This window comes from Eulemur rufifrons, chromosome 20 (assembly GCF_041146395.1).
Source record: "Eulemur rufifrons isolate Redbay chromosome 20, OSU_ERuf_1, whole genome shotgun sequence".
In the NCBI taxonomy this organism is placed as follows: Eukaryota; Metazoa; Chordata; class Mammalia; order Primates; family Lemuridae; genus Eulemur; species Eulemur rufifrons.
Genome location: NC_091002.1, coordinates 28,138,236 through 28,154,532, shown reverse-complemented (window position 1 = coordinate 28,154,532; position 16,297 = coordinate 28,138,236). Strand labels below are relative to the sequence as shown.

Below are 16,297 nucleotides of genomic sequence, written 5' to 3'. Positions count from 1 at the left end.
CTGTGAATAGCCACTGCCCTCCAACCTGGACAACTTAGCGAGACCCTGTATCTATAAAAAATAAAAATAAATAAAAATAAAAGAAAGAAAACAGATCATGGCAGGAGTTCGTAACTTGATTAGAAAACAGACCTAAAGATGCCATGTCCTACCCTCAGAACCCCAGGGTCACCTACAGGCTTCCTTTTACCCTCAAAGCAGCATGGCTCTTGTACCCACTCTTAACGTAGTTGAGGACTGATAGAACATGGGCAAGCAGGAACCTTTGTGGATTCTAGGGGCTCTAAATTGTGAAGTGGGGTGACACCAAGGAACCGAACGGTAGGCTTCTCCTTTTGGTTTTCCTTCCACTGATGCTCACTCAGCCATTCAGCATTCCCATCTTCCTCCGCTTTGCAATGCCAATTAATAAACTAATCATTCCCTCTCCCCCTCCCCCAGCTACACAGATGTTATTGATGTTGTCCAGGCCCTACAAACCCACCCGGACTCAAATGTCAAGTCCTCCTTTACCATTGGCGCCATCACAGCGTGCGTGGATCCTCTGAGCTGCTACATGGAGCACAGGTAGATACTCAGGACCACCTCTAGCCCCCAGCATGTGGTGTGTTTAAGTACACCAAAGTAATTTTTGTCCACCCTCCAGAAGTAGACACATCTTTACATGTGTTTGTCTTTTGTAATGTATCAGTCACCTTATATGTAGTAAATGCTCAGTTATTCTGTGATTACTGCCAGGTCCTTAAGAGACTCCTTTGAACTGGTAGCCAAGAAAAGAGAGGAATTATAGAATACAGATTGTGCTTTTGTGAGAGCAGGAACCATTTCCGTTTAATGCTTAGTAATAGTAAGTGCTCATAAAATACCTGTTGAATAAATGGGTACTCCAGCATGTGTGTATCAGGTGTTGTCAAAAAATAATTCAAATAAATAAATAAGATATAGGCTGGGCGCGGTGGCTCACGCCTGTAATCCTAGCACTCTGGGAGGCCGAGGCGGGTGGATCGCTCAAGGTCAGGAGTTCGAGACCAGCCTGAGCAAGAGCGAGACCCCGTCTCTACTAAAAATAGAAAGAAATTATATGGACAACTAAAAATATATATATAGAAAAATTAGCCGGGCATAGTGGCACATGCCTGTAGTCCCAGCTACTCGGGAGGCTGAGGCAGGAGGATCTCTTGAGCCCAGGAGTTTGAGGTTGCTGTGAGCTAGGCTGACGCCACGGCACTCACTCTAGCCTGGGCAACAAAGTGAGACTCTGTCTCAACAAAAAAAAAAAAAAAAAAGGTATAAAAGGACTGAAGATGAACATATCTATTTAAATATAGAAGTAAGGCTAAACTTGGATGAATATGGTTATAGAATATTAAGAATGTAAGTTACAAAATCAGGGGTAAGTAATAGAAAGTATGAGCACACTAATTTCCTCATCTTTTTATATTGGGAGACCAAAAATATTATTTAAGTCAATGAATCAAAATTACTGATTTGGTCATTTTTTTAGATATTAGTGAGAAATTTCCAAATTTACTTCTGAATTCCTTCTAGAAAGTAATTTACTGTAGTGGTTTACTAATGTTTTCTTGAAAAGCTAATGATTAGCCCATGACACCCATGGAATAAAATGGGAATTATGGGAACTATGATCAAGAATAGAAAGCTATTAAATAAAGTTAAACCCATTCCATTAAAAATCATTAAGTGACCAGAGTTAAGTCACATACATTTAAAAAAGGAAAAAAAATCCTTACACGGCCAACTTTAGTGGATTAAAAATATGACTACAGGAAAAGCAGCCCCTCCCATCAAGAACTGAAGGGTTGTATCTGTTTCTTACCCTTTGGATTTAGGCTTGGGCCAATGGGACAATGACATTGCATGAAATAAGCACAAGCTTAAAAAGCACTGACACACTGGGACTTACCCTCTCTTGCTTCTGGGAGTCTACCCAGACCGTATGAATAAGCCCAGTGAATAAGAGGCTGCTGGTGAATAAGAGACCATGTGGAGAGACCCAGCCGTCCCTCTCCTGCTGTCTGGGCTGAGGCCCCATTTGGGCCTGTGAGTGAGACCATTTTGGACAATCGGCCCCAGCTGAACTGCGCCGGGCCAAAATAACAGCCCAGCCAGCCCATAGAATCATGAGAAATAATAAATTGTCATTATTTTAAGCTACTTATTTTTGGAGTGATTTATTACACATCAGCAGTGTGGGAAAATAAGTACATTCATATACTGCTGATAGGAATAAAATGATATAATCCTCTTTGGAGACAAATTTGGCCATTCCATTGCTAGAATTTTATCATACAGTTCTATTTGTACAAATGTGCAAAAATACACACATTTATGTTTGTTTCAGAGATAATTCTTAATTCCAAACAATAGAACCCACTCCAGCATGTTTAAATTGAAAGGGATTTATTAAAGGACATTAGATAGCTTTCAAAGTCTCCAAGTGGGCCATAGAGGCCATATTGGCTAGGCAGATAGGCGCTCAAGTCTCCTGTAGGGCTGCCCAGGTAAGGAGGTATCTCCACTACCTCCTTCCCCAGAAAATGCAGTCTGTTCACCATACATTGCCTCACTCACCTGGCTCACTGCCATTTGGAGTCTTAGTGAAACTTAAGTCACATGTGTGTACCAAACTACAAGGAAGGCTGCAAAAGCAATTTTTTGCCCTGTACAAAAGCAAATAGGCTTCCTAATGAAGCCTGGGAAAGGTAATTAGCAGGTGCTGGGTAGTCTGAAACATGGCAGATGTGCTCTGCAATACTCTAGTCTAAGCAATACTATGTATATCAGAGAACTAGAAATAATCCAAATGCTTTTTGGTGAGAGACTGGTATTTTAAAAAATCAAGTATATTTTAATATAACATAAAAAGAAGTCCACGGTATTTTGTGAATTGGAAAAACAAATTTCAAAACAACACATTTTTATATAAAAATAAAAAATTTTAAATAAATTTATATTTTTATGAATAAATTTAAAATTTATCTTAACTATTTTTTTTTTTTTAGTTTTTTATAACTGCTAGACAGTATGGGAGTATTTTTTAAATGTTTATTTATATTTACATAGGAAATATCTAGTAGGATATACCAAAGTGTTAATAGTGGTCCCTTCTAGGAAATGGCCATTGCCTCTCAAGGCAAGTGTTAAAAGATGGGAAGACCATTTGATTATTTGTAGTATGTATGTGTATTGCTTTTTTTTTTTTTTTCTCCACATATCAGAAGATTTACCAAAGTGGCAACTTTGATACTAAAGACCCCTGGTAGAGTTAGATGAGTTTAATTCTTCTCATTTTTTCCTAAAATATCCACTTTACTCAAAAATGTATCTCCTTCCAAAAAGACCAACTCTTTCTCCATCTCTCAAGAGCTGGTGCTGTCCCCTGTGGCCCCCCCCATCAACATTCCACCTAGAATAGGCCATGTAGGGACTTCTGTGGGGCTCCTCCTGGTTTGGGGAGCTCTGACCCAAAGTTGTGAAAGTCCATTGAATAACTGTGGCTGTCCTTAATGTTCAATGCTTCCTGACACTTGCCTCCTTGAGTAAGTCATCTTGCTTATCAATGATATTCAGATTTTTGTGGGAAATAATCAATGACAACTCTGAGATGAATGGTTTTTAAATATTTCTCTCTTTTTTCCCCCTAGATTTCTTTTCCCTAAATGTCTTGACCAGTGTTCACAAGGTAAGCAATATACTTTATGGCTTGCATGCCTTTCAAATTCAGTAGAATTCTTCAACAGATACATATTCCTACCTACATTCTGAAATCTAAAGCAAACAAAATTGGTCCAGGGAAAACATTGACATCTTTATTATTATTTTAATTTTTTTCAGAGATGGAGTCTTGCTCTGTCACCCAGGCTGGAATGCAGTGGCATGATCATAGCTCACTGCAGCCTCCAACTCCTGGGCTCAAGCAATCCTGCTGCCTTAGCCTCCTGAGTAGCTGGGACTCCAGGTGTGCCACCACACCCGGCTAATTTCTAAATTTGTTGTAGAGACAGGGTCTCACTATGTTGCCTGGGCTGACCTCAAGCAGTCCTCTCACCTCAGTCTACCAAAGTGCTGGGACTATAGGCATGAGCCACCATGCCCAGCCACATCTTTACTTTCGTCACATTTGATAGGCAGATTTCTTCCAAGAGCTTGTCTCTTTTTTTTTTTTTTTTTTTTGAGACAGAGTCTCACTCTGTTCCCCTGGCTAGAGTGCCCTGGCGTCAGCCTAGCTCACAGCAACCTCCAACTCCTGGGCTCAAGCAATCCTCCTGCCTTAGCCTCCCAAGCAGCTGGGACTACAGGCATATGCCGCCATGCCCGGCTAACTTTTTCTATATATTTTTAGTTGTCCAGTTAATTTCTTTCTATTTTTTAGTAGACACGGGGTCTCGGTCTTGCTCAGGCTGGTCTTGAACTCCTGACCTCGAGCGATCCTCCCGCCTCGACCTCCCAGAGTGCTAGGATTACAGGCGTCAGCCACCACGCTTGGCCCAAGAGCTTGTCTCTTAATGGCAATAAATTGCCATGGCAATACCTCTCCTGAGCTGGGCTCAACTCTGCCCTGGCCTTCCAGCTAGTATCAGTGGACTGGGTAGGTATTCCTAGCCTCTGGATCAGCAAGATCTTGATGCACTTCTCCTGTCCCAAGAAGGCAGCATTTGGCCCAGCAGGACCTGTCTTTCTTAATACCTCCCTCACACACTGGAATTTTCCACACTTCCTTGATAACATTGAAAAAACTCCACCCATCCTACAGGTTGCACTCAACCTTGCAACATCCTACCACCTGGCAACTCTGGAAGCAGCACTTTCTAATCATATTATCCGATGCCTGGAGAGCCAGAATAAATTCTAAATTCCCTGCAGTGGTGATGAAATGCTCATTGTTATCGGGAGACATGCCTGGGGTCTGGGCTTCCTGAGCCAGTCCAGCAAGCAGAAATCAGACGGAAGAAAACAACTCTGTGTCCCCAGCACAGTTTCGCCCTGTTGATCCCATTGCCAGTCTGCAGGGAGCGGAGACAACAGAGCATACCAGAGCTGTTGTCTTGGGAAACAGCTGAGCAGGGTGCTGCCTGGGGCAGAAGGCTTGTCCCTGGAGGGAGGAATGTGTATGTTGGACTGCTGTACCAGGTAGTCTCAGGTCCAGCTTTTCGAGGCCCTGTTACTTTCCAGGTACTGCACCCCAGAAGCAGGAGGCAATGAAGGTCGTCTCAGTCCATCCACGGTGTTCACCCCAGGTAGATTAAGGACATTTTGTGGAGTTTCGATCAGTGGGATCTGGTGACAGACTAGACGTGGGGCATGAGTTGGAAAAAGAGGTATCTAAGACGACTCCTAGGTTTCTAGTTTAGGAGATTGGGAAAGTGGTTGGTACCTATCCTTGAAATAGAAAGCACAAAAGAAAACATAGGTCCAGGATATAACCAAGGAGGGCTGTCAGATCCTAAGATACGTGTTTGAAAGTCACAAAGTTAGTGGCATGGACTATAGTCAGCCAGTATCAGAGGCAGAGTTTAAAAGTCAGAAGGGGGCCGGGCGCGGTGGCTCACGCCTGTAATCCTAGCACTCTGGGAGGCCGAGGCGGGTGGATTGCTCAAGGTCAGGAGTTCGAGACCAGCCTGAGCGAGACCCCGTCTCTACTAAAAATAGAAAGACATTATATGGACAACTAAAAATCTATATATAAAAAAAAAAAATTAGCCGAGCATAGTGGCGCATGCCTGTAGTCCCAGCTACTCGGGAGGCTGAGGCAGTAGGATCGCTTAAGCCGAGGAGTCTGAGGTTGCTGTGAGCTAAGCTGACGCCACGGCACTCACTCTAGCCTGGGCAACAAAGTGAGACTCTGTCTCAACAAAAAAAAAAAAAAAAAAAGTCAGAAGGGGAAGTCCAGGGGACTGAAAGGAGAAGAGGAAAGAGCATTGCCTCAGACACGGAGGAAGGAGGATGAGGTCACCGATGTCTAATGCTGCAGAGACCTTGAGGGAAGGACAGAGACAAGCCCATTGGCTCTGCAGGTGTGAAGGACACTGGTGACCTCCGCAGGAGGATGAGTGGAGAGGTGAGGACTGAAGCTACCTCCGACTGGACCAATGGCCAAGTGAGGTACTAGAAGCCAGCAAGTGTGGATGGTATTGTAGGGTGTTTGGGGCTATAAAAAGGATGATCGCTGGAGAAGACTACTTCTAAGAATTGTTCTTTATGAATGATTTGCTCTTCCTTATTTGCTGTTGAGAGAGCCTGCAGGCTGGAGGGAGATACTAGGCTTGATAGAGTGGATCCCTGAGGAGGAAGGGGTGGGGTCTAGAGCAGAGACTGGGAAAGAAGCTCTTCTTCCATTGAGAAGAGCTTCAGCTAGGGGCAGAGGAAGTTAAGGAAGTGTTTGCCCAGGTGTGCCTGGGATTTGGTGACCTGTCCAGCCCCAAGCCCTGTCTTATTTGTAATTGCTGGTGCCTTCTTTTCTGTCAGAGCCCCTTGTCCACCATGTGATAACTGCCGCCCTCATGCACCTTGGCTCCTTGGCACTGTCCACTTCGGTGCCCTTCTAAATTTTTGTGTGAAGGACAAGCACAGATGGTCAGGATTTCCTGGTAGAGAGCCTTGGAGAAATGCTCTGTCTTCAGTCCATGAACCAGGGGCAGCCTTGGGCCTGTCTTATGAGAGGAAGACCCCTTTTAGTCTGAATACTTTGAGGCTGAGACAGACCGCGTTCTCTCTAGCACTTGGTAGGCATATTTCATTAACGCTGCCTTCCAACTCATTGTTCAAAGGCAATGTGTCAAATTCTGTGCCTGTGTATAGGTAGGGGTATGGTCAGATGTGGGCAGATGACCTTGAGGCCACATATGCTGTTTTCTGAACTCTCCAGGGAGCTCCTGGAGTAACAGTGCCTTGCACCTGGGCCCATGGGACCCTGTGGACTGGCCTGACCAGGAGGGACATGGGCATGGGCTATCTGGGGGAGGAAGGAGATAATAGACTAGTATTGGCTGGGTGTGGTGGTTCATGCCTATAATCCTAGCTACTCTGGAGGCTGAGGCAGGAGGATCACTTGAGCCCAGGCATTCAAGGCTGCAGTGAACTATGATCATACCACTGCATTCCAGCCTGGGCGAAGACAGAGACCCTGTTTTTAAAAAACCAAGTATTTCTTTTCTCCTCAGAGATTTGGTGGCTGGCTTGGAGGTGGGATCTGCCACCAGTAGACAAACACTTCATGTCCCGAGGGAGCGTATGGCCTCCTTTTACTCCTGTTCATGAGTCAGCCTCCCTGTTTCATTGCTTTTAACAACAAAGGCTTATTTTACAATGAGAAGAGGACTATGTTACAGCCCAAGATGATATATATTACAGAAATTCAAGGAATAGGAAATAATCTCAGTACTTAAACAGCAAGCAAGTCTTGTTTTAATCCTGGGCTTGATAGCAAAGTGGAGATATTTTACTGATTTTAAAAGTATCTATAGATATCTGAAGGCATGATGCTCAAAAAAATAGAAAAAAAATAATGAAAAAGAAAAATATAGGTAGAAGAATGACCATCTGTCAACATCCATTTGGGTGCAAAAAAAAAAAAAAAAAAGGTGGTGACCTTCGTTTTCTTCTGCGCTGTAGGAAGCCTTTAGCCCAGATGGGATGGTCAGACCACAGGGTTATTTCTCTGCTCTTGAGAACAGACCAGGCCAGACTGCCTGCTCTCTCATAGCCCAGACTGGTGAGACCTTGGCCAGATCTGAGTGTCTACTGCTTGACACAGAACAGAAGGAAGCTCTGGCCCAAACAAGGTGAAAACCACTCACTGTGGCTTGTTCCCTGTGTTGTAGATAACTGCTGTACCTGCCTCGCAGATGGCATTTCCTCTTGGCAGGTGGCAGTTTACATAGCTGGCCTGAGGAATGCTGGGGATAATCCTCTTGCTTATTTCCCTATAAACTAAAGCCCCTTTTCTGTGCCCAGTTCCTGACCAGATTTGTCCACATGGTACAAATGCAGCAGGCAGAACTTTGTGTAAGGTGTGTCTGTGAGAGACCCAGCTCCCAGCCTTCTCTTGGGCAAGCCAAGCCTGTGCTTGTGACCTTGGTACACAATCCTCAGGTGTCCACATTTGTACTGGTCTGACTCTCCCATTTCTTTTGCCCAAGAAAACACCATACAGAGTCCAGGGCCTTCACCAGTCTTTATTCTGCCTTTCCTGGCTCCTCACTGCAAGACCCGCCACAACCATTCTTGTCTTCTACCCTTGAGAATCTTGCAGGCCCCTTGCAGGATCTGGCTCCTGTGTCTGCCCTCTCCAGAATGTGCAGAGCCTTCTAGGATCCTGCCTGCTTCCCCATTGTGCCACATTTTGGGCCTGGCCACCTGACCTTGCCTTCCTCGTTTTCCAGAGGCCCCACTTCCTGTGGCTGTACCGTGGCATGGGTGTCTGGCATCAGGCTCTCCAGTCTGGCCTTGCTGCCTCCTCTGAAGCGTCCAGACTGCCCTCTCTAAATGGGAATGGGAGCACAGTACCACCAGTGTCACCTTCATTACGAAGTTTTTCTAACACTAGCTAAGAAGTTCTATCTTAATGGTAAAGCTTCTGAACAGAAATCATATGTGAAGGACCTTTTTAAGATAGAATAAGTCGGGCTGGTGACTCACACCTGTAATCCTAGCACTCTGGGAGGCCAAGGCAGATTGTTTGAGCAAGCTCAGGAGTTTGAGACCAACCTGAGCAAGAGTGAGATCCTGTCTCTACAAAAAATAGAAAAATTATCCGGGCATGGTGGTGCTGTAGTCCGAGCTACTCTGGAGGCTGAGGCAAGAGGATCGCTTGAGCCCAGGAGTTTGAGGTTTCAGTGAGCTATGATGACACCACTGCACTCTAGTCCAAGTGATAGAACGAGACTCTGTCTCAAAAAAAAAAAAAAGAAGAAGAAAGATTAAACAAGATACTGATGTATTCTCCATTTGAATTCCCTTAGTCATGTGCTGTTACCACAACTAGGTCATACATGAAGCCCCTGAGGATAGAGTTTTGAATGTGGGAGACATGCTTAAGAAAGCAAGAGTCTGTATATTCCTTTATATTGATACAAGCCCGTACATGCGCAGGCTATCTGAGGAAGCATACCCAAACACTGGTTATCAGTGGTAGCCTCTGGGAGGAGAGCTAGGGCTTAGCGTGCCACAGGAGGCAAGAGGAAAAACTTATACTAACAAATACCTAAGAAAGGTAGGACTTGTGTCCCAGAACCACGGAACGGATAGATTGAGAAGGGCCCATAAGCGCATAGGACGCAGGTTCTGTTCTCGGCAGGCGAGCCCTAACGCCTGATGGTCTTTGGTCCCAGGCACATCGCTTAGCCTTTGTGTGGGCCCTTTCCTCATGGCCACAGGTGACCACTGGCACGAGCACTCCTAATCCCTGTTCCCTCGTCTTGAATGGAATGCATCCTGATGTGTTTATGAGATTAGATTCAGTCCTTAGAGTTTTGGAATGCTTTTTTCATAAGTGTTATTGGTGAGAGGAAGGCAGTAGCACTAATGTCTGCCTCAGACCAGAGACGGGGACCAGGGGTCCTAGAAGTTGCCTTCAAACTATTGACTGCCACTCATCTAAACCATGAGCTCAGCAGCCTTGGCTAGTTGGAATCTGGTGACTTAGCTTCCTGCCAGTTGGTATGGCCAAGACCCACATGCCACAGTCACCACTGTCTGTCTGACAGGCCCCTCCATGTACATGTAGAGGTCCCCTGCTCAGATGCTCAGCTGACAGTGCTGAGGGTGGCAGTGGTGGTGATGATGGGTTGTAGTTAATGGATTCTTGCTCTCTGTAGGCCCTGTGGTAAGCATTTTACTGACAACCTAGACATATGTGTTACTGTTCCCATCTTACAGAGGGGAGATGGGAACTCAGAGTTGGGCTCGGAGTTGGGCTCAGAAGATTGAGCAAATTTGTCCAATGATAGCCATTAGTAATTAGTGGATATCGAAATTCAAATTCAGATTTGCCTGTCTCCAAAACCCATGCCTTAATCTTTACGTTATGCTATCTTTTCACATATAGGAAGAAGATAAATAAGAATATAAGTCCTGTGTTTTGAGTACCACATGTATTATTCAGAGGAGCTTTTTTTCCTCTTTTTTTAGTTCAGAGAAGGGGAGAGAACATGGTAGCATGAGGGGACGACTGGGGTAGTCAAGTGTTAAGAGAAGGTTTGAAAAAAGACATAAGCTTTACCAAAATTAAAAAGTAAAGGCCAGGCATAGTGGGGCATGCCTGTAATCCCAGCACTTTGGGAGGCTAAGGCAGAAGGATCGTTTGAGACTACAGTGAGCTATAATGACGCCACTACACTCCAGCCTAGGCAACACAGTGAGACCCTGTCTCTTAAAAAATGAAAAATAAAGTGCTTAGGTGAAAACATAAGGTGCAGAACAGTATGGTATGCCACTGTGGAAAAAATTACACACACAGACTCTTACTTGTATATACTCAGCAGATCTTTGGAAGAAGAGATAAGAATCTGATAACTGTGGTTGCCTCCAGAGAAAGGGGAACTTAGGTATGTGGAAAGGAAAGGAATTATTTCTTTGTGAACCCTTCTATACATTGTGAGTTTTGCCCTCAACAGCTAAATACATCTAATTTTTAACTAAACACTTAACTAAAGTAAATAATATCAGTGCAGGCCGGGCGTGGTGGCTCACGCCTGTAATCCTATTTTAGTCTCTACTAAAAATAGAAAGAAATTATATGGACAACTAAAAATGTATATAGAAAAAATTAGCCGGGCGTGGTAGTGCATGCCTGTAGTCCCAGCTACTCGGGAGGCTGAGGCAGAAGGATTGCTTGACCCCAGGAGTTTGAGGTTGCTGTGAGCTAGGCTGACACCAGGGCACTCTAGCCCGGGGAACAGAGTGAGACTCTGTCTCAAAAAAAAAAAAAAAAAAAACCAGAAAAAGGAAAAAAAAAGAATTAATAATAGCTGTGAGAGTTTTTTTGTTTGTGTTCTTCACTCAGAATATTGTAAAGAACAGCTGTGAGAATTATATTACAAAATAGAAGGTAAATTTTGAAAATTTTGAAAAACTATGTATGAAATTATATTTAACAAAAAATTAGGAGGCAGCAAGGGAGAGATACTATCTTTACATCTTTCTGAGTGGGAGACTGGTAGAGTTGAAAGCTATTTAATCAAGATACAAATGGTTAATTATACTCTCTAAAGATATAAAAGTAATCGCTGGAGGAACTAAAAATCTTAATGTAACCAACCAAAACGTGATGGTGGAGAAGTGAGAAGAATGTAAAGTATGCCAACATCCCCGTCTTTCATATACAGAGTCAGCAGACATTGTGTAAAGGTGGCATTATAAGAAACAGTGGTTTGGATATATTATAAAAAGAAGATAGGCCAGGCGAGGTGGCTCATGCCTGTAATCCTAGTACTTTGGGAAGCCAAAGCAGGAGGAACACTTGAGCCCAGGAATTAGAGGTTGCAATAAGTTATGGTCACCGATCACGCCACCACACCCCAGCCTGGGCGACAGAACAAGAGACCCTGTCTCTTAAAAAAAAAAAGAAGAAGAAGAAGATAAAGGACAGCTATTTAAGAACTAAAACCACACTGTAAACCTACCTCTTATTATAAGGAAAACAGAAAACAAAGAATGCAGAGAACGTATTGCTAAATATTAAAAAAAAAGGCAACTAAAAACAGAATCCAACATAAACGAGGTGACAGAACCAAGGTGTTGGTAAGTATAAATGGGATAAATATCCATTAAAAAGAAGTCTGTCAGATTAAACCAAGAAACAAAACTAATTATATGTGCCTTATATAAGAGAAACATCTAAAACTAAGTAAGGATGATGATAAATGAATGAGCAGAAACAGAACAGACAAATCTAAACGAAGGAAAGGAGGCAGTATTAATAAGAGCAGGGCAGATTCAAGAAAAAATTGGAAAATTTTAAAAGAGCCATTTCTAATGGTAAAGAATACTGTCTATAACCTGTCGTGTATTTCCAAATAATCCAAAGGAAAACGTATACCTATATACCTTTAAGTTACTATGTTACTAAACAATAAATAATTAAGAATTTAGAAAAGGAACAAGCATTTTTTAAAAACTAGTAAATAATAAAAAAGATTGAATCTATAAAGCAGTCTTGCTGATCAAGCATCCACATCTAGCTACTCATGTTAAGCAGCACTATAAGTATGTGATCAGCAAAATCCAGACTGGGAGAAATCTACAGGATGCAGTTTTTAAATAAATAAATTACAAGGAAATAAGAAGAAACCGTAGACTGAAAGAATTATGAGATGCATCAAGGAAATATAACATGTGGACTTTGGTTCCTGGTTCAAAAGAACTCTAAGAAAATATTTATGAGACAGAGAAATTTGAGCATGGGCTGGAATTTTTTTTTTTTTTTTTTGAGATGGGGTCTCGTTCTGTCACCCAGGCCAGAATGCAGTGGTGTAACCCTAACTCACTGCAACCTCAAACTCCTGGGCTCAAGTGATCTCTCCTGCCTCAGCTTCCCAAGTAACTGGGACTATAGGCTTGAGCCACTACTTCCATCTAGGCTGGATTTTTTTTATATTAAGGAATTTATTATTAATCATTAATTTCTTAAAGAGTCCTTATATTATGAAAATATATACTAAAATATTTTTGTATGAAATAATTGGATGTTATCTGGGATTGGCTTCAAAATCATCCAGTGGGGGAGCAGGGGAAGGGCTGGGGTTTTTATAGATGAAATAAATACATATAGCCGAGTGTTGATAATTCCTGAAGCCAGATGATGGGAGCTCATTCTGTTTTTCCTTTTTGTATTTGTTTGAAATTTTCCACAGTATTAAGAAGTAAATAGAAATTATTGAGTAACAAAAATGCAAATGAGCTTATAGCAGAAATGGTATATATGCTACAATTATAACTACATAAAAATAGGAATGAATATGGAAGAGGTTATTATAATGTTCTTGGGGTGGTTAGGTGTGGCACCTTTCCTGATTCCCAAATTCTGTGTAGTCCTGTGAATTTTACTTCCGTATTTTCACAGAAAGTTGGGAGTGATCATGGCCCACTCCATAGCCTCTTACACAGGCCACCCTTTCTTACCATGTTTCTATGTGAAATCTGTTAGCACTTTTCTTGGATTACCAGACTACTTGGCTGAGTGCTCTTTGAGAATATAATGGTTAGCACCTGACACATGGTTAGTGCTTGGTAAATGTCTGTGGTTGAACTGGGGAAGGTGAATGGCACCAGTTCCTGATGAGGTTAAATATAGGGGATGTGGAATGGCCCTTTGATCAAGAACTCCGGGTATCAGCCAGAATTCAGAATTAAGAAGATAGAGGAGGTTAGGAAGTGAGGCAGCTACGGGCTTGAAGCCATTCACTCCAAGAGGTGGCAGAGCTGGGAAAGGGTAAGAGAATGATGGCGGGGCCCAGGGGTGTCTATACCAGGAGGCTGCTGGAAGGGCTGATTGAGGGGAGTGAGGGCCCACGTTTGTATGAGCCCTCGACCACAGCCAGGGCTCTCAAGGCTGACCTGTTCTCGGTTTTGTTCCCCAGGCCTGGTGAGTAATGTGGTGTTCACCAGTCACACCATGGAGCAGCGGCACCCTGTCCTTGTTCAGCTGCAGAGCCTCATCAGGGCTGCCAATCCTACCGCAGCCTTCATTCTTGCAGAAAATGGGATTGTCACCAGGTAAACGTCTAGCAACTCCACTCCACAAACTAAAAAAAAAGAGAATTAGTGACTTCGTGTTTGTGTGTGTGTGTGTGTGTGTGTGTGTGTGTGAGTATGTACAAAGAGAAAACACCTGGCAGTGTAGCAATTTTGTTCAATTAGGGTACTAAAGGATTGTATACCTTTTTATATAGTTTTGACTTTTGAACCATGCAAATGTTCTATGTATTCAAAAATTAAATCAACAAGGAGGAAAGAAACTGAATCAAATATAAACCAAGAAAATGAATCTGTATATCAAAGTAATAATAACCACACACAAAAAAGTAATTAATTCAAGTAACTTTTCAACATAATCCTCTGTTGGAACCCTTATTCCAAACAACATCACAGATTGAAGAAAGATTATAAATATAAAGAGGAAAAGGTGAAGAAAAACCCTCCAAATTGATTTAAAACTGGGGACTCAATATAAATTCATTACTTTTTTAGAATTGCTCTTTCCTTTGAAAGAGACCAGAATAATAATACCACAGTAGCTGTAAACATCCCTTTGTTTCTAAGTACCAGTCCCCAGTACGAGGTATTAGGACTCCTTGGAGAATTAACTGGTTGCAAGTCTAATGCAGGGAAGGTACAAAGTGAGCCTGGTCCATTCGATCCCCGTAAAGCAAGGGAAGTACCAGAGACTAGTGGAGGTGTGTCAAAAGGATATAGAACTAGCTTGAGAAGTTCCCACTAGTCAAGTTTGGGACACTTTGAGCATAAGAAAGAACAATAATAATAATGGATTATGACATTTGAAAAAAAATGTGACTCCATAGTGATATAAACAGGGAGGAGGGGCAGGACAGCAAAGCCCTTCTTTACGGAAGCATCCCAAATAAATAAGAGTTGATAGAACTCGAACATCATCATTTCGTAACCTTCAATCTAATACAATACTTGATTTAGAGAGGGATCATCAGTGAATGCTAAAAGCAGTGGGTGAAAGATTGTTGAGGAAAAAGATGTTCACTAGTCCTCTGGTGTGTAAATTATCACTACACAGACTGCTGAGAAAAGCATGACCAGTAATGGGGCAAAATGATACGGTGTGCCTTCTTGATGTGATGTAATGGGGAGGACACGGCATCACCTGGGTATTAATCTCCAAAAATATTTAACTTGAATCTAATCATGAGGAAACAATCAGACAAATCCAAGTTGTGGGACACAAGACAGCTGGCGTGTACTCTTCAATAATATCAACACCATGAGAAACAAACAAACAAAAAGGTGGGGAAACTGTTCCAGATTAAGGAATAATAAAGATTGTAAATTTTCAAAAAAATTCTAGGAGCCATGCTAATCTTCTCTGTATCGTGTCAATTTTAGTGTATGTGCTACCAAAGCAAGCACAAAGATTATAAATTTAATGAATGATTCTTGATTGGATTATGGGCCCTCTTGCCCACAAAAAAGGGAAAATTTGAAAATAGATGTGTATTTGTGCTTCTCCAATGAATCTCTTGGGGGTCTTCTTAAAATTAGTTTCTGATTTAGTAGGTCTAGGGTGGGGCCTGGGATTCTGCAGTTCTAACAGGTGATACCAGTGCTGCTTGTCCATAGTATTCCCTGGGCGCGATAACAGTTTTGTGGTTCTGTAAAAGAATGTCTTTATTCTTAGGAGATAAATACTGAAGTATTTAGGGGTGAAATATCATGATGTATTCAACTAACTTTTCAAGCAGTTTGCTAGAAAATAAATGCATGCCTGTGTGCTTGTGTGTGTGTATGGGGGAAGGAGGAAGCACAAAATGCAGTAAGATCAACAGTCCTGATTAACCTGAGTCTTTTCTGTATTTTCAAAGGAATGAAGACATTGAGCTGATTCTCTCAGAAAATAGTTTTTCAAGTCCTCCGATGCTACGATCTCGATATTTAATGTACCCTGGCTGGCAAGTATCATCTTTGAAAAGTAGCTAAGATTTCTTTGTAAGCCCAATGATTTATTTATTTACAAAAAAAAGCCCAAGAAAGTAAAAATACCAGATGTGCTCTACAAGGGTAACACGTGGCAGCTGGAACGGCCCGCCATGTCCCAATAGCTGCTTGCCCTGCCACGAGCCTAGTGCTCCTCCACATCTTGGGCTCCAAATTGGGAGCCTCCCCAGATGTTGAGATTTAGGGCACCAAGCACGGTGGTATGCTGTGTTTCCTACCCCCTAGTGAGGGTGAGATGGCTGGCATGGAACTAAGGAGCCATAACCTTCTCAGGTGAGAGTCACTCCTGAGAACACAGTCAGTCCTCTAGGGTTCCCATCTAGCAGGTAGGTTTCCTGCTAATGTGACCCAGGGAATATTCTCTGTAGGCTGCCACACAGCCTGTGAACCTCTCCAGAGGGGAGAAGAAAAAGGAGAGAATGTGCCAAGTCCACCACAGTCATACCAATACCAGTGTGCTTGAGCACTTCACTGTGTGTGCTAGGCATCATTCTAAGACTGCACTCGGCACGTGGTAGCCACCAGCCACATGTGACTATTTAATGAAATGTGAATGTAAATTAATGAAAATCAAATAAAATTTAGAATTCAGTCT

The 16,297-nt window shown here is 42.6% G+C and overlaps 1 protein-coding gene and 1 pseudogene across 1 annotated transcript in view; one reads left to right on the top strand and one right to left on the bottom strand.

Annotated features, from left to right (window-relative positions):
- Positions 1–16,297, top strand: part of DNAAF9 (dynein axonemal assembly factor 9) — a 119,088-nt gene that overhangs the window by 91,270 nt on the left and 11,521 nt on the right. The window contains exons 28-31 of the mRNA XM_069496607.1: positions 442–567; positions 3,666–3,703; positions 13,599–13,734; positions 15,570–15,656. Coding sequence (XP_069352708.1) covers positions 442–567; positions 3,666–3,703; positions 13,599–13,734; positions 15,570–15,656 — 387 coding nt within the window. The remainder of the gene's footprint in view (positions 1–441; positions 568–3,665; positions 3,704–13,598; positions 13,735–15,569; positions 15,657–16,297) is intronic.
- On the bottom strand, positions 15,025–15,117 carry LOC138401289 (U6 spliceosomal RNA; annotated as a pseudogene).